A 19773-nucleotide genomic window follows, 5' to 3' on the forward strand; every position below is an offset into this window, starting at 1 on the left:
CAAACCTAACAAACTCGGATCGTTGAATGGAAATTATACTTCCAAGCTCCAAAAGCACGTTATTTCAAGTGTGGAACACGCTCATGACGTCAAACTGAAAGGTGATGAATTATGGCTTCACCTTCATTTCAAACATGGTAACATTTTTAAAGGGGGTTTCTTTCTCAGATTTGTGTTTGCCCTCTGTCTGTCTCTCTAACTAGTGTCTCCGTCTGTCTGACTGATTCAATTAAATGTGTAATTACTTAGTTTTGCAAAAGTCAAACTAAGTATGATATACCTAATTGATTCAGGTCTCTAAATTCTTATTGTAAAATTGTCAGTTTTATTCAAAACAAATTTAATTGGTGTTTTAAACTCAATAATGGGGCATGCTGTGATGAGTAGAAGAATGTGTGTTTACGAGCAGAAAAAACCCATCAAAGTCAAGAATCGTTTTTTCTTTTTCTATTTTCACCTTGTAGTTTCATACAGACACTAAGCAACAGTGTCTTGTACTTTAATTTTGACCATCTGTGTAACACTTTATTGACCCATGATCTGAGCTGTTCACAAAAGGAAATCTCTTATTTTTCACAATTTAGAGGGTGTTGAGAATGAGGCTAGTGATGGTGGTTCTGCAAGTTTGTATATGAGCCAAGGTCAAAAGGTGCTGTCTCACAACTTCCAAAATCTACTTTCATACTTTCTTTCTTTATTTGGTGTTTAACGTCGTTTTCAACCACGAAGGTTATATCGCGACGGACTTTCATACTGGTGTTTTAAGTCAGAGAAATTCAAGTTGTACTCCCTCACGGCGGGGCATGTTCCCGGGTTTTAAACCGACTTTAGATGGGATATACAAGTGTATGCGTGATTAGGTGGTATCAGCCATCTGCACTTATGGCAGAATGACCGAGGTCTTTAACGTGCCACTGTGGTGACCTGAGGTACCCCCCCCCCCCCCCTTCGTGTTTTGAGTCGCTTAACACGTGCATGTTATAGTTTCTAAAGGAGAGAATGGAACATCTTTCACAACTACCAACTGTCAAGTCATGATATGCACAGGCTAAATCATGATTTACGTAGGTCACACTGTCAATGTGTAACTGTAAGCACAAATATATGACCATTCATAAGTGCGGCTTTTGAGTATCAAGGTCTGTTCTTATTTTTCATTTATCACATATCAGATTACTTAAAAAGATCGGACCCCGATTGACGAAAACAATAGATTTCGCTGATATTTTTGCGTGTGATATTGTCAGAGTGTAATGAAACAAGTGTGACAAAAGTGAGAGAAATCAATGGGACAGATTTTATGCTACACATTTTAAAATGATGACATGCCAAGATGCAGATAGGGCTTGGTAGTTGAATGGGGTTTCTGCCCGATCAGTTACAAACACAAGACCTACTTTAGATTTGGTATTAATGCCTGGTTTAGGCGTGTTGTAATGATGTGTTTTTGTTTGAACTATTGTGACGTGCCTTTCCCATATGGCTGGAAATAGTGTAATAACGTGACGTTTTTGTTGGTTAGAATTAGATTGATTTCTCAATTCGCATGAAGATATTTTCTGGAGCATCTATTCCGATTCGATTTTAACCAAAAAATGAAACATGCCGAGCAGGGTCCCTACAATCACATATTAAAAGATGAAAACAATTGATCGTGACATTTCTGCACATATCTGCAAAACGTACCATTACCCCCATGATGAAAAATAGCATCAGCAGAGGTCAAAGTAATCGTACTCGTGAAAAAAACATGCATGTTGAGTGATACACTGGGCACAACAAGTTCAGGATATTATTTACAGGGATATTGCCCAGGTTTTAAACAAAGGTGTTTTGGTCATAAACATACGTTTATTAGAAGATCTGCCTATCTTCTGCTCAAAAATGGGTTTTTAAAATGTGAACAATATTTTAATTTAGGTATGACATCACAGGTCCCTGACCACGCCTACCCTAGAAAATGGCGTTTTTTGACAGCATGATTCACTTTCAACAGTCCAAATGGTTTGCAAGGGATGGTGTACCAAGTTTCAGAAGTACTTGTTCACGGGTCAAAAGATATATTCGTTTGAAAAGAGGTAAAACATATTGTCCCTTGTGTGTTCCTGCATTTTTTTTAAGGGACACTTTCTCAAGTTTTGTTTCCCGTCCTCCGATAGGACGCATATAGTCTTTAAAGATTATGAACAACTTACTCAACTGCAGCTTTTGCACAAAAAAAACCCCACGTGTTTTGAAAGCCCCTGTGCATTAAAACAAAGAAGCAAAGAAGACAAAGAATCGAACAGAGAGAATGAAGACATGTCGTCTTATCATTAATAAAGATATGACATCGTCTGGAGGCATCACTGAGTTTTTGTTTTTGTTTTTGTTTGGTCCCCCCCCCCCCCCCCCCCCCCCGTCTTTACACCTGTTTCTTTGTCCTGTTGTGCTCTCACATCGCCCCGTCCCTGCACTCGATGCTCCAACCACCTCTGAATTTCGTTCCGCTGCCAGATTTGTCGACTTTACAGACGTCCCAGGGGAGGGGGGGGGGGGGGAATGTCGAGTCGCTGCGGTAGGCTACTGACACTCATCTTACAAACTGTTTAATCCACCCTGGTGTGTGTGTGTGTGTGTGTGCGTGTGTGTGTGTGTGTGTGTGTGTGTATGTGTGTGTGTGTGTGTGTGTGATTTTTAGTGGGGTGGGCGGGTGGTGGAGGGGTGGTGGTATTGGATCGGAGGAGGGAAGGGGGGGGGGGTTGGCAGGCCAGGGGGTATCGGTGCACTAACGGCACCAAGTGTTTGGGTGTATGTGTTTGTATTGCGATTCAGAGAAAACTACTATACAGATTTTTATGAAACTCTGCACACTTCTCCCTAACACCCTACTACTGGGCTCCCAAATGAATGTTTTCATCAATTGTTGTCAGTCAAGATATGGGGGTGGGGGTGGTGCGGGAATAATTGTGGAGTAAGCAATTGCAACGGTATATAGTGAAGTTAGCTGTGTTCAAATTTGTTTATGATCTGTCGAGCCAATTTTGTGTTACAACGTTTTTGAGTGATAATTGTATGTGTACGCTCTCGCCAATCCTGGATAATTTTTGGCATGCACATTGATAAGTACAGTATTATAATAAAGTGATACTCTCCATTCTTTTATTTACACAAAGTAATGTTTTATTTATCTTTTCTAAAGATAAAAATGTCAGTTAGGATGGTGTTACGAATTACAGTGTTTTCTGTAAGGTCATATGTGTCCACCCGGTACCCCTCAAAACTGACAAAACTTTTATAAAAAAATGAATAAGAAAACAACGTTTTTTGTCTGTCAGCAGTTGGGGACATATAGCTTAGAGAAACATGTGCTCAAAATGTGTAATGGATTTCACGTGCGATTTTTTTTTTTCTTGGGTTGAGGGGTGGGGGGGGGGGGGGCGTATGCCCCTTGATCAGTCTCGGGCGCTCTGCGACCTCGATTTACACTCTTGAATTCTAAAAACACCCCCCTTACAAACTAACACTGGGACAGGCTGATCTTTCTTAACCCAGTGTGGGATTTTCAGTGGGGCGACCACCCCCAACCCAGCGCGTCCACGGGTGGCGGATAGGGGAACGGTCTTCAGATATGGAGATCAGCCGCTTGCGGCCGCGGACCAAACTGGCTCCGGGTGGGATCCCGGAAAATCCTCCCCCCTGTGCTCTCAGGGTAGGACGTACGGGCCATGAGCTAAGGGTGAGGTAACCCCGACAGAAAACCCCGAATGCTGAAGACGGAGGACCCGGGCCGCACGGCGCATTCTAACAAACCACGGGTACACGCACTTACGCAAATGATGACACAATCAACCAGCACAGATGGAAATGGCGCTCGCCCATTGAGGACCCCCCAGGGTGGAGCAGCGTCGGGTCCCATGCCTCAAAGGGACCCAGCCCCAACTACTGGAGGTCCCTCCCGTCCGTCTTGTCACGCCAGGGGACGCGGGAGGAAAGTGACTGGCACCACCACAACCAGGAAGAAACCCAGTCAGCAGCGACCTTTTCAGGTCATGCACTGGAACGCAGAAAGTATCCTGAACAAGAAGACAGAGTTGGAGCATATCCTGCATGAGAAGAACATCAACATCTGCTGTATTCAGGAGACGCACCTGACACCCCAAAAGTCCTTCAAAGTGAGAGGCTACCAATGCCTTAGGTCCGACAGAACAGACCGAAGCAAAGGAGGAATCCTGACCCTCATCAGGAACAACATCAATGCCTGTTTGATAGAAACGCACATGGAGGACTCCGAATATCAGGTGATTCGAATCCAGACGAAGACATCAGAATTCCATCTTGTCAACTTCTACTGCCCCAATGATAGACACCTCGCCCTTGACACGATCCCTGCAAAGGCCTCCAACTTCATCGTGGTGGGTGACTTCAACAGTCATTCACAGAGTTGGGGATATGACCACCTGGATCGGAGAGGAGAAGAGGTGGAGAACTGGCAGGACGACAAAGGTCTCATCCTTTTGAACAGTCCCTTTGACTGCCCTACATTCTACTCCAGAAGATGGCACACTACATCAACTCCTGACCTAGCCTTCTGCACGGAAGACATGCACCAGCTAACCAGCAGAGAGGTCGGAGAACAGCTAGGTGGAAGTGACCATCGGCCAGTCTTTTTGACCCTGGGCATGGAGTCCTGCACTGAAGCTTCCTTCCCACGGTGGAACTACAAAAGAGCGAACTGGTTCCTCTTTAGACACCGCACCAGCGAACTCACCAAAGACATCAGAGTCGAGGGTCGAGACATCAACATGGTGGCGAAGGACTTCAACATGAGCATCCTCAGAGCAGCGCGTGAGTCCATTCCCAGGGGTGCCAGGAGAGACTATAAGCCCTACTGGAGCAATGAATTGCAGGAACTGGATGATGATCTGGCAGACGCCAGAAGGGAAGCAGAAGTCAACCCGTCACAAAACAACAACATCCGCCTCCAGGAAGCCAAAGCCAAATTTCTCAAAAAGAAGCTACAGGCAAGACGGAGAAGCTGGCAAGAGAAAACAAGCTCTCTGAACCTTGAAAAGGATGGCAGAAAGCTCTGGAGGCTCACCAAGCAGTTGAATGATGAGAACACCAGCAGAGGAAAGATCACATTAGAAGAGAACGGGAAGGTGCTAACTGGAAAGCATGCTGCCAACCAATTTGCTGAAAGCTATGCAGCTGAGAGCAACCTCCATGTTAGCCCCGAGAAACAGAGAGAAGCAAGAAGAGAGAAAAGAGAGAGACCTGCCAGACAGTCGACAGTGGACGCCATGAGTCAACCACTCACACTCCACGAGCTGCACTCAGCTCTGAAAAAGTCAAAGGCGAAGAAGTCCCCTGGCCCAGACGGCATCACCAACGAGATGCTAACCCACCTTGGTAGTGCAGCAGAGAACAAGCTACTCGAGGTCTTCAACAGCAGCTGGCAAGAAGGATCGCTACCACAACTCTGGCGAGAAGCGATCATGATCCCCATCTTAAAAAAAGGGAAGGATCCAAAGAAGGCCACCAGCTATCGCCCAATCAGCCTCACCAGCTGTGTTGTGAAGACCCTGGAGAGAATTGTGAACGAGCGCCTCAGGTGGTACCTGGAATCCAGGAACCTCCTCGCCCCTGAGCAAGCTGGATTCCGACAGTTCCGCAGCACTGAAGATCAGGTCACTTACCTGGCGCAAGAAGTTGAAGATGCCTTTCAGGAACAGAAGCTGGTCTTCGTCACCTGGATAGATCTTCAGAAGGCCTTTGACAAGGTCTGGAAAGATGGACTCCTTGTAAAACTGCTGAGGAAAGGCGTGTCCAGCAACATGTACCAGTGGATTCGCTCTTACCTCTATAACCGCAGGGCAAGAGTTAACGTCGACCAGACCAAAAGCAAGAAGTTCCTCCTTCGTCATGGCGTCCCTCAGGGCGGAGTCCTCTCCCCCACACTCTTCCTTCTCTTCATCGACGATCTGGTGTCTGAGATGCCCAAGGGGATCAAAGCTGCTCTCTACGCAGACGACCTTGTGATCTGGTGCAAGGAGGAGCACGCAAGTACTGCCACCTACAGAATGCAGCAAGCGGCAGATAGGCTGAACGCATGGGCAGAAGATTGGTGCGTCTCCATCAACAAGGAGAAATCCTCCACCACCCTATTCACACTGTCGCCAAAGCAGAAAGCCGGAACCATTAGGCTTGGTGGAACTCCTCTGAGAGAGGATGAAGAAGCAACGTACCTTGGTGTCACCTTTGATAGGCGGCAGACCTGGAAACCACACATTGCACAGGCAGAGACGAAGGCCCGGCGCAAGCTAGCCATACTCAGGAAGCTGGCAGGTACCACCTGGGGAGCGAACGAGAAGATACTGAAGACAGTATACCAGGGAACAATCAGACCCCACCTCGAGTACGGCTCCACAGCGTGGTCAACCTCAGCCAAGACAAACCTGCAGACCCTTGACCGTGTGCAAAACCAGGCCCTCCGACTCATCACTGGTGCAATGAAATCCACGCCCATCAAGGAAATGGAGAAGCTTACCACCATCCAACCCCTCTGTCAGAGAAGAGAAGCCAAGACTATGGTACAGGCCGAGAAGCTCAAGTGCCTACCCGACCACCCCATGAAGCACAGACTGAGCAACCTCACCAAGAACCGGCTTAAACGGAGCAGTTTTGTACACGAGAGCAAGAGACTTTCCCGACAGTACAGGGAAGTCCTTCCACAGAACACTCTACCTCTGACTCAAGAAGAAGAGGAAACCCCCAAGGCAACAGAGAAACCAGGCATCCAGATCTGCACCAGTGTTCCACATGTTACCTCAGGAGAAGATCAGAATGACACAGCTCGACAGGCACTCACCTTAGCCCTGATCGACGAACAGTACCCAAAAGAGGCGTGGATCCATGTATACACTGATGGATCAGCAACTAACGCCGTGCTCAATGGAGGTGCAGGCATTCTCATCCAGTTCCCTGGGGGACATACAGCTACATCCAGCGTTGCCACTGGCAAACACTGCACAAACTATAAAGCAGAAGCAGAAGCTCTCATGCAGGCCGCCTCCTTCGTTCAGGACTCCGCAGACCCTTGCTACCAAGTTGTCTTCCTCTCGGACGCCCTTTCAGTCCTTCAGGCCCTAGAGAACGACAAACTCCCACAGCTGGCCAAAGCATTACAGATGGTCAGACAAACCAGAAGAGTTGTCCTCCAGTGGATACCAGCACACTGTGGGATACCAGGAAATGAAAGGGCAGATGAGCTGGCAAAAGAAGGAGCCGTGGAAGACCAACCTGAAAACAGTGTCAGCTTTAGTGAGCAGAAGACAATCATCAAGGCATTGATGAGGCCAAGGACAAACAGAGATGACTACCACACAATGTCCAGAGAGCAGCAAGTCAACCTCATCAGGCTGCGTACTGGCCACAACAGGCTCAATGCTCACATGAACCGAAAGTTCAAGCTGGCGCCATCACCAACCTGTGCCTGCGGTCAAGAGGACCAAACAGCGGAACACATCTTACAGCGATGTCCCTTACTAGATGAGGAACGAAAAGAAGTGTGGCCGTCACCAACTCCCTTGCAGACCAAACTATACGGCAGTCGACAGGAGTTGGAGAAAACGACAACATTTATCACCAGTGCTGGACTGATTGTGTAACCTCTGCGAACGCCAAGAAGAAGAAGAAGACAAACTAACTGATCTACCCTGGTGTATATATATATATGTGTGTGTGTGTGTGTGTGTGTGTGTGTGTGTGGTGTGCGATTCATAGAAATTTACTGGACAGATCTTCATGAAACTTTGCACACAAATGTTCCGACCCCCAACCCTTCACCCTGATTCAAACTCATGTATCACAAGTCCAGCGCTCTACCAACTGACCTACAGCGCTCCCAAATTATTTCTTTTTATCATTTTTGTCAGTCAAGATATGGGTGTGGGGTTGGTACGGGAATAATTGTGAAGCAGACAATAAGGCAACAACTTAATTTGTTTACAGGTATTGTATCTGTATACAGTGAACTTAGCTGTGTTCAAGTTTAGTTATGTTCTGTGGAGCAAATTTTTTTAAAATACGTTTTTACTACTAAAGGATTGATATTTTTATGTGTACGCCCTCGAGAAACCTCGATCATTTTCTGAAAATGCACGTTGATAAGTACCGTTTTATGATAAAGCTATACTCTCCATTCATTTATCTACACAAACTAATGTTTCATTTATCATTTGTAGAGCTAATATGTCAGTTGGGATCATGTTAAGAATCGCAGTGTTTTTCGCAAAATCGTACTTGACAACCCCCAGTAAAAAAAATGCTAAAAAAATATTAATAAGACAACCACCTTTTTTCATCTGTCCATATTGCTTAGAGGAACCTGTGCACAAAATGTGTAATGTTTCTGTCGAGCGATTTGAACACACAAGTAACCCCTTAAAAGGGGGGTTTCACTTAAAGTCAGACATGACGAAGGCGAGTCGTAACAGCATTTGATTTTCTTGTTGTGTTCAGTGTATGTTTCAGCATGACTGTATTGCTGTGTATGTATTTATTTGTCTGTGTGAATGTTTCTCTTGCTAGTATGTTTCACCATGACTGTATTGCTGTGTATGTATTTATTTGTCTGTGTGAATGTTTCTCTTGCTAGTATGTTTCAGCATGACTGTATTGCTGTGTATGTATTTATTTGTCTGTGTGAATGTTTCTCTTGCTAGTATGTTTCAGCATGACTGTATTGCTGTGTCTGTTTGAATGTTGCTATCGCTGGTATTTGGTTAGTCATGACTGTACTGCTGTGTGTGAGAAGGGTGGTCTTGCTGATATGTTTCTTCATGGCATGATTGTTGTGTTTGTGTGCAGACGATTCAAGCTGTCTGTGCACAACCTGTGATATTGATTCTAGGGAAGACGGAAATTTCGGTAAGTTTATCTTTGCAGAGAGAATTATTTTTCTGATGCATACAATCATTCTCTCTGTCGCAGTCTCAGTGACTCTCAAATCATTGGTTTACGATTTTTGCCTCCAAGACAGATAGACCCGTTAGCGCAGTTAGTAGCGCTCCGAACCGCTAGTACGGTAAAGTCGGGTTATAATTTCTTTGCAAAATTTTGTTTTTTTTCTAAACCCATACCATACCTAACATTTATCGTTTTTTTCCGGATTGTGGTCGCTCTTCTGTACACGCTGGATCAGCCTAACTGCGCGGCGGATTTGAACGAAATGTGTATGACTTGTTAGGTAGGACACCAAATAAACTTGTTGGTGTAAAAAATGTAAAATATCATTCAGTTAAAGTTACCGTTTTGACGGTTGAAAGTGAATCATGCCGTCAAATAACGCCAGTTTTTTAGGGTATGCGTGGTCACAGACCTCTGACGTCATACCCAAATATTGCTCCGATTCCAGAAACACATTTTTCAGCAGAAGAAAAACTGATCTTCAAATACACGTATATTTCTGACCAAAAACCTGCTGTGTAACATCTGGGCTATACCATTGAAAAAATAAACACCAAATAAAGGAAAAAAGGAATATCCTTAACTTGTTGGGCTTAGTGTATGTCAGGCTAGTGGTGGTGGTGGATGTTGATAAGTGTGTCAGGCTAGTGGTGGTGGTGGGTAGGAGGTTAGGGGTAAAGGGATGGAAACAGGTCACATATGGAGTTCTCTTTAACATAATTTTATGAAGCTGAAACAGCTCTTTTTTTTTGGGGGGGGGGGGGGGGATGGGGTCATAGGTAGTAAAATCCCCACTCCAAGGGGTCTTAAAAGGAAGGGCGTTGTTGTTGTTCTTTTTTTTTTTGAGGGGGGTGGGGGGGGGGGGTGTTAGGGAGGAGCAGGGCTAACGAAGGCGAGTCGTGTGCAAGCATTTGCTTTTCTTGTATACTTGCAAAATCACCACAGTAAAATGCCACATTGTTATCTTCTTATATTTTTTACATTGCATACAAATGACTGCAGAGGCAATCCTTTAAAACCAGCCATCAAATACTTAGATGACACTGCCATACAAGACCTTTCAAATTGGGATCTAACGTATTTAAAATAAGTTGAACAGTTTTACTGATGGTGCCGAAACTATGGCAATCCGTTTGTAAAGAAATTACGTTTTTTCGTGTTGATCTAAATAATGAATTATTTAGCTAAATAATTCATTATATAGCTAAATAATGGATTATTTAGCTAAATAATTCATTGTTTACACAAAAGTAAAAAATGTGATTGTTGTAATTAAATAAATCTTTTATTTACTAAACAATTCATTATTTAAGTAAATAATGCATTATATAATAAAAAATCCATTATTTATTATATAATGCATTATATACTATAATACTATATAATGCATTATATACTATATAATTCATTATATACTATATAATTCATTATATACTAAATAATTCATTATACTTTATACTAAATAATGCATTATATATGTATATAATGAATTATATACTACATAATGCATTATATAGTATATGTATAGGTTACAACACGAGTGGTTTTTTATATGGCTTGTATTTCAGTCAAGACCCAGCGGATGAATATCATCGGGAGACACGAGCCTCTGGCGAGTGGCTCTCGATTGATATTCCCGCTGGGTCTTGACTGAAATACAAGCCATATAAAAAACCACGAGTGTTGTAATCTGTATATCCCATTCTACCATCAAACACAAAGTGTAGACTACTAGCGGCACTGTTGCGATCTGTGCAGGGTAAAACTGTTGCCAGCGAGACTTAGCCCTTTTGCAACCTTAAACTAAGTGACCGTCGCTGAAAAAATAAAACGAATGAGTGCATCGATAAGTACGCGGTAACACTACTTTCAGACCATTTAAAAGCTTTAAGTAAAGGTTCGTAAGTTGCAAGAAAGTAATGAAGTCGAATAGAAATTGATTTAGTTGAAGCGCACAATTCTTTTGTTTTGCGTTTCAGGTCGGCAGAACCGGCGAAACGGGTTTGGGACCCATTTGGCTTACTCGATTCAGAATTGATTCCACGTTGTTTTTCTCGAACGTGTGTAATTAGGCTTATTGACAGAGAAGCAAATTTTAGGGAACAAATATGTAGGTTTAGATTTAACCATTTGCTCCCTATTTGAAATGTATCTACGTGATAAACTGTTTTGCGAGTGTGTTTGCATGGATGAACTTAAACTGGTATGGCCCGTGTGAGGAAAACGCGACCGACACGTCTGTCACCGCCGATTGATTGCATTTTGAAGGAATATGACTGGATTACGGAAAAATATGTGGACTTACTGCAGAGCCAGGCAAAAGAGTAGACTTGCTCGCAAAACACGTGAAACAGCCGATGTTTGATAGCTGAAGGCGCACACCAAAACACACTACCGACAGAAGTTTTCAAAAGTCGTCTGCTAACGATGCAAGGGGAGGGTACTCGTGTTTTTGTTTTGGTTCGCTAGCATCTGGTTATCTTGTAAGTTGAATGTTCGTTTTTTTCGACCTGCATTGCTTTCATAATGAAAGAAACTTTTGCTTATTGCATCTCATACATCAGATCAGTTCTGAGATTCATTTTTGCGTGCAACTGATATGGTTTTCTGAGCCGTGCAATACGATTTTAGAACTTCATACAAATGTGTCACATTGTTCGGCGCGAGGTCAAAGGTCGGGAGGAAAGTAGTCCTTTGCCCAAATCGGAATCTGCACTATCATATATTTTTTGGAGTCCATGATGTATTTATTGAGCTATAAAAATACAACATATATACCCATACTGAAGTAACAGAGACAAAGAAGGGAGGTCATGGGATATAATGCATTATATACTAAATAATGCATTATTTAGTATATAATGCATTATATACTAAATAATGCATTATATACAGTTAGGAAACTACTACAGGACAGCTCCGCATGACTGTCAGTAAAAGATGGATTTTTAGCAAATATCTGTACAATTTCTTGTTGAAATCGGCTCCCGACACATTTCAAACAACTTATACATCTGAATTTACCTGTTAAATGCAAGAATATTGACAAAAGAAATTAATAATTATTTACATGAGTTTTTATCGAGTACTTTCGTCTTCCTAAATTCCTTAGTTTCGACCTTATTGCTAAAATAAACATGGCGGCCGCCATGACAGTCTCTGATTTTTCTGTCCGAAAAAATCAAATATTCGGCAGTCCGACGCATGAACCAAAGAATGATGTCGACAAAGAAGTTGAAAAAATGATTGCGCTTTGGAGGGGGTTCAAATACAAGTCGTGAAGCGACCTGCACAGCTGATTTGGGACACGATCTACCTTGAGTCGGGAGATTTGCTATGAGTTTGACTAAATTTCCACTTTCTACATCAGCGACTGTACAAATCTGGCGTGTACATCTTCCTGTCGCTGATTTTAATCGGTTTGAATCATTCAACAGGTAAGAACAAGATTTATCCGTTGTGTGCGTGTATTTTTTGTGTCCCACGGTGTGTGTGTTCGTTTGCGCGCCTCGGTGTGTGAGTGTGTGTCAGTGTATATTGTAATAATAAATTTGTTAGAAAGTGAGAGCAAGGGTAGATCTATGGGCCAGGCAGTACTATCTGACTCTGAGTGTCTCCGAACGCGTGTTCAGTGTCATAGGAGAATAGGGCTACGAGCCAATGTGTAGTAGTGACGACGAAAGAGACAGTTGTTGTTTTTCTGACAGTGACATTGACAATGATTGAATGAACGATCGTCGATCAGTGAATCAATGATTGCACAGCAGCATCAGTTTCTCTGGAACTGTGCACTGTTGACTGAATTGTGTGGGCACTGTTGACTGAATTTCCCACACAATTCATGATGGTGGAGGAATGAGCAGTAGGCACTGAAACAACTGAAAGCAAATCTAATGCATTGAAGTATCGATGTAGATCTATCTCATTCAACTAACAATATAATGCAGTGAATGGCAAATCTATCTCTGAATAAACTGTTGTGTATCCTTATTTTTGACTCACATGCGAAGCAAAAGTGAGTCTATGTACTCACCCGTGTCGTCCGTCCGTCCGTCCCGCCGTCCGTCCGTCCGTCCGTCCGGAAAACTTTAACGTTGGATATTTCTTGGACACTATTAAGTCTATCAACACCTGATGTGGCCTGATGGTGTATGGTTACAAGATCTCAAAAAACATGTGCGGCAACTTGACCTCACTTCAAGTTCAAGGTCACAGGGGCCGTAATTGTTGTCTTAAAAACGACCTTTTTTCACATTTTCGCATTTTTTTTCTGAAGTTATCAAGAATGGCAACCTTAGCTATGTATGCTATACAGGGCAGCAATGTAAGCCCAATCTTTGGACACCAGTTTGGTTGACCTTGCTTCAAGGTCAAGGTCGCAAGGGTCCTTTAAAGTTGGATTGTATACATAGTTTGAAGTGACCTTGACCTTGAACTATGGAAGGTAACTCTTCCAAATCTACATATGTGTGAGGGAAATACATTATACTTACAAAAGTGAGTCTATTTACTCACCGACATCGTCCGCCTGTCCTTCCGGGCGTCCGGGCGTCCGTCCCCCCCGTCCGTCTGTGAAACCTTTAACATTGTATATTTCTTGGACACTATTAAGTCTATCAACACCAATTGTGGCCTGATGGTGTATGGTTACAAGATCTTCAGAAACATGTTTGGCAACTTGACCTCACTTCAAGGTCAAGGTCACAGGGGCCATAATTGTTGTCTTAAAAACGATTGTTTTTCACATTTTTTTCTGAAGTTATTGAGAATGGCAACCTTAGCTATGTATGCTATACAGGGCAAAGTAAGCCCTATCTTTGGACACCAGTTTGGTTGACCTTGCTTCAAGGTCAAGGTCGCAAGGGTCCTTCAAAGTTGAAATGTATATATTTTGAAGTGACCTTGACCTTGAACTATTGAAAATAACTCTTCCAAAACTACATATGTGTGAGGGAAATACATTATATTTTCATACTAACTCACATTAGGTTACATATCTTCAAGTTCCAGGTCAGTTTGAGTTAAACTGATATTTGTCATTTCTGAAAGAAAGATCAAGGTCTGTTCAGCATGTGAGTCTGTGGGCTTTGCCCTTCTTGTTACACTGTAAATTGTATGGTTCACACTGCACTCCCAACATTAGAAGTATGTGTTCAAAGCTGAATGCATGTATAATTTGATATAGTTCGTGTGTAAAGGCAAGAGTAACACTAACTGGCCCAAAACAATTTTTGTTAAAGAAATGAAGAAAGAAACTGACTTCACTTGAATCACTGCCACTGAAAGTGTGTCTATTGTGTATTATTAGAAGGGTTATTTTTCTGTTCAGATACTTGATATTTACTCTGCATGAACAGAGTCAGAGGTAAATGCTGTTGTATAAACTATGATTGTGAAAGAGGGGGTAAAAGGATCAATGTGCGAGTGGTTTAATTATAATACAGTTATTATTTATTGTTAATTCATTATTTTATTGTGCATTTTTTCAGGCCTCCTAAGAAACCAGAGATGATGTGTGATGAAGTATTCATACAGCTCTTGCCTTCAGATATATGGATTCTGGAGAGGATTCAGACCGAGTGGGCATGCTGCTTTACAGACTACCCTGAAGAGTAAGTTACACATTTCTGTACCACTACCAAGTACTATACCTGCTTGTGCTTATTAGATTGTTATTGTAAAATTGATTTATGATATGTAAACTGGTACTGGTGATGGTAGATTGAAACTGTGTAGATGTTTTTGGCATATTTTTGTGCTTTGTGTTGTAAAGAGATCTGTGGTTCACATGATTAGATGCACTTACAATCTAGATAGAAACATTCAGCTATGTCAACACTTGTTACACCTGAATCTGAGAGTAGTGACAAGAGATGCAAGTTTATTGACACAAAAACATTACGGCTTTGTATAAAATAAATTCTTACATCTGTATGTATCCATACATGGTACAATATGTACTATTTATACAAAATGGTACATAAAGCGTTGTTTTAGTTCTCTTTCTCTTCTCAAATCCTTTGCCACTATTCTTAAAGTAAAATACACAGTGTGAATGAACTATTGCAGCACAGGATAGTAAAACATAAAATTGCAAGATAAAATGAAATCATTACTGGAATTATTTTAAAGGCACATACAGTTATTCTTCCCTTGGCTCACCACCCTAGATCTTGCCAGGCTTGTACATGCAATAAGAATGAATCTGTTCACTCGGATACTTCTACATTCAACACCCTGGCTTCTTCCTGCTCAGAGTTAGATTTTGTTGTGGAAACCACTCTCAGATTAACAAAATTGTTACTTCTTTACTACTGCTAGTAACTGTTGAGAAATTCGTTCATAAACAAAATTCAACTATGCACATGAAGCAGTCACTGACTGTCAGGGTGTTAATATTTTATGTGTCTGGGTGAAGTTATGTTCCTATCCCATGTACAACTCTGGCCAGATCTGAAATGGCCAAAATCAATGGGATCAACACACATCCCCAGAATCTTCATCGCTGGAAAATGTGGTGGGTTGAATGTATTTTAATAAAAAGGCTGACAGGCGAGTGCTTTGGATCCTGAAAGTTCTGTTTTGGACTGAAATCGAGACACATTTCCCAATGAAACTGTATAGGGTTGATGCTGAAGAGCAAAAGTGTGTGGGTTGAGGGCACACTTGTTTTTGACTAAAATCGAGGAACATTTCTGCTGAGCACAAAGTTCATACACGCACATATTTTTTGTATAGTTTAGATTACAATATCACACACACCATCCCCGATCCCAATGGTCATGTGAAGAGCAAGTGCTTCCTCACCCCCCCCCCCACACACACACACCCCTTACTGCTCAACACGTACACACCTTCCCACCCCCCCCCAACACACACCCTCCCCTCGCTAACCAAAACCCATCCCCGTCCGCACACAGTGAATACTGAACATGCTCAGTTATATGTTTTCTTTATTTTTCAGGAAGGACCGCTACATTAGGGTAAGGCAGCTTGCTCCTGGGTTCGCTGGGGACGATGATCAAATTCAGAGTACCATCACCATTCTGTGCTGAAGGTGCTATCAGAACTGCTTTTCCACCTGATTCGGCTGAAGATGCTTCCAGAGGTTTCTACACTACCCGTCATAAAAAGTAGGCAGATGCGTTTGAGGACAGATCTTTTATTTTTATTTTTTTTATTCTCTTTTTGTGAATTTTTTTTTTTTTACATGTATACACTGTGCATTACAGGACATCACCTAAACAAAGGGACAGAACCATACAACAGAAGAACACTTGAACAAATACAACATACATGTGGGTGGGGGAGGGGGGATGTTCAGGGCTTGGTGGTCGCCGTATCAAAAGGATTTAAGAAGGAAAATACCTAAGGGTTACACCAAAACATGTATATACAGGCGCCAATCCTTGTTAAATGTATCTACTGTATTATTCACAACTGCATTATACTTTTCACAAATAAATCTTTGCTTAAAATTTCTACTAAATGTCTGAAAATGAGGGGTCTTTTTGTTCATTTTGGAAATATATACGTGGTGTTTGGCACAGATTACTAACACATCAAAAGCTTTATCGGTGACTACATTGTTCGCAACTCCAAGAAGAACCAGTTCTTTAGACAGTTTTAAATTGTCACAATGGGTGCAGTTCACCTTTAGCCAATTTACAAATTCTATCCAAAAAGTCTGCACTTTATCACACTCCCAAAACATATGTAAAAGGGTTTCTTCATTTCTACCGCAAAAAGTACACAATGACGTATCCACAATTTGTCGTGTATATTTGAGAAAGATCTTTTTCTTTTCTTCCTAATTTTGCAACACTGTCGAAAGCCTTTTCAAAGTCGATCATCAAAAGTAGGCCAGGTATATTATGTTTATTTGAGTAGAACAGGGTATCATATATTAATCTGACCTTTTCACCAATATATCTTCCTTTGAAGAAGCCTTTTTGATCATCATGAATCAAATTTGGTAAAACCCGTTTAAACCGTTCTGCGATGCACGTTGATGCAATCTTATAAACCGTATCTAACAGAGTAATTGGTCTCCAATTTTTGAAAAGTGTTTTATTTTTACCTTCCTTTGAAATACATACTATAACGCCCTGTCTCGCTCCCATGGGGTCGCCTTCACGCGGCGGGAGTGTTTCCACTAAGCTACCCCACCCCTTTACTTCTCTTCTTTTGTCTTATTTCTGCCTTACCAGTCCTTTCACCTATATTTCCTTCCAAAAAACTCTCCCTACTATTCCCTGCAGTTTTCTGATTCCTTTCTTGTCTTATTTCTACCTGACTGGATCCGTCACCTTTATTTCACTTCCCAAAAGTCTTCTTTTCCACATCCTTATTTCTCTGTGGTCTTCTTAAGACCCAGCGTGTTTGCCGTGCGCTGCGACCTGTACCGGTTTGGGCTGGTGACCTGATGATTGAGGGGTTTACTTAGTTGCGACTTTGTAGCGCCAACACATCATTTTGGCCCAGTCTTTATCTAAGACAGGAGGTTGAAAAAGGCTTACCCGCTTCAATCAATCGGCTGGTCAAGTCTGGGTATATGTCTTGAGCATATTGCATCGGACCTTTGGCTAAAGGAGCAAGCGGCGGTAGGAGGGGGCGGCGGTAGTCGGGACAAACACTATGCCAAGTTGTTACCTAATCCGTTTCCGCTTGGAAAGAGTTGACGAACATTATGCCAAGTTGTTACCTAACCCGTTTCCGCTTGGAAAGAGTTAAATCTCCTATTACAGATTGATACCATATGTTTCCTCTTATCGCTGCGTATATCCATCTGTATCCTTGGCGCTCTGGAGTTGGATAACCGCTCCACCTAAGCGTCCCCTTGTTGGGCTCCGTGGTGGGTGGGGATCAGATGCGACGAAGATAAAGGCCCCAAACATGGCCACCTCTTCTTTTTCTTCTTTTTTTTCAAGCACCCGAAACGGAAACAAACGAAGATACTGCGTTGACTCTGACTCTGACGATGAAGTCCGAGTCAGAGCAACAAAGAACAACATCAGCGAGGCCTGGCCCCGTTTCATTGTTGTTGAGACAGCAGATGAGGCACAGCCCATCTCCAAACTTTCGCCTTTTGCGATACAGAAGGTTATTGCAGGAGTATCATCAACGATAGACAACATTAAGAGACTTCGTAATGGTTCTCTACTGATTGAATGTCCTTCAAAAAAGGCATCAGATGGTCTTCTCCGTCTGAATGGTCAGAAATTTGTTGATAGACCGGTCAAGGTCAGTCCTCACAGAGGCCTGAACACCAGCAAAGGAGTCATCCGATGCCGAGAGCTGGAGGGCCTCAGTGAGGCTGAAATAAAAGAAGGTCTAAAGGATCAAGGTGTCATTGATGTGTACCGGGTGTTGATCAGGAAGGGCGATATCAGAGTACCCACCAACACCCTTTTCGTCACTTTTTGTACCCCAATCATCCCTGAGAAAATCAAAGTGGGATTTGTTCAAATAAGAGTGACTCTGTATATTCCATCACCAATGAGATGTTTCCAATGCCAAAGATTTGGACATTCAAAGGCTGGATGTAAACAGAAGGCAGTGTGCGAGAGGTGTGGCGGAGATCCTCACGAAGGTCCCTGCACATCACCACCCACCTGCACAAACTGTAAGGGAAACCATTCCCCGTCCTCCAGAGAATGTCCAAAATACAAGTTTGAACAGGCCATTCAAAAAACAAAAACGGAGAAAAAGATGTCTTTCTCAGACGCCAGGAAGGAGGTTGAAAAAACGAATGTTTTTTCCTTCCAGAAAAGTTTTGCGGCAGCAGTCAGTCAAAGACCTGCAACAAAGTCAACACCCACCCAGACCAGTATTTCATATGGGTCTGTGGGTGTCCAGGCGGGCCCGTCCATGTTGAAAAGGACAGAGCCCACAAGAAACAAAAGTATTTGTACACAGACAGATGAAAGCACAGGTGGGGCTATCCCCACTGGAGACTCTATGGGGTCTCCTGGTGAGGTTTGCTTCACCGCCCCAACTGGAGACCCTGTGGGGGCTCCTGGTGAGGTTCGCTTCACCACCCCAATTGAGGACCCTATGGGGTCTCCTGGTGAGGTTCGCTTCACCACCCCAACCCAGAAGCCCGTTCACAGGGCAACTCACAGGAAGGGGGCCGTCGAGGTTGTGGAGGTAGTGGACCTTACTAAATCCACACCACGAACACCTCCGGACAAGGGAAAAGTTACTCTGCCCCAAAGATCGCCTCGCACCCCAAAAATGGAGAGAAATCCCATCACACTATACAATCATTTTGGGAGTTTATCCGACGAAGAGGGTATGGAGGCAGAAATTTCTTAAAACTAAACAAACATAGCCAATTTTATTCAATGGAATTGTAGAGGGGTCCAAGCTAACTATGAAGAATTATGTCTACTTTTACACAAATTTCATCCTGTTGCTACAGCATTACAGGAAACAATGCTGAAACCAAACAAAGATTTTAATGTATCTGGATACAATGTTTTTAGAAACCATTCAGACAATAACACGTCTGGGGGAGTTGCTCTTTTGATTAAGAAAAGTGTACTTTGTAGTGAGATCAACCTATGTACAAACATTCAAGCCGTCGCAGCACGAGTGACATTAGATAAAACCATCACTCTCTGCAGTGTATATCTGTCACCATCCAAATGTTACACGAAGCACGATCTTGAAAATCTTATTGATCAGCTTCCAGCTCCCTTTGTTTTAATGGGAGATTTTAACGCTCATTCCCCTTTATGGGGCAGCAACTCTCTAAGTACGAGAGGACGAATTCTAGAAGATTTTTTAGACAATCGTAATCTATGCGTTTTAAACGATGGA

General features: G+C 42.7%; 1 protein-coding gene across 1 annotated transcript in view; it reads left to right on the forward strand.

The window, feature by feature from the left end:
- LOC138949516 (enolase-phosphatase E1-like) overlaps positions 1-19773 on the forward strand; it is a gene marked incomplete at its 3' end in the record, with an annotated part of 167093 nt that overhangs the window by 22326 nt on the left and 124994 nt on the right. The window contains 1 exon segment of the mRNA XM_070321344.1: positions 8851-8910. Coding sequence (XP_070177445.1) covers positions 8851-8910 — 60 coding nt within the window.

The sequence above is a fragment of the Littorina saxatilis genome, linkage group LG15 (genome assembly GCF_037325665.1).
Source record: "Littorina saxatilis isolate snail1 linkage group LG15, US_GU_Lsax_2.0, whole genome shotgun sequence".
Taxonomy (NCBI): Eukaryota; Metazoa; Mollusca; class Gastropoda; order Littorinimorpha; family Littorinidae; genus Littorina; species Littorina saxatilis.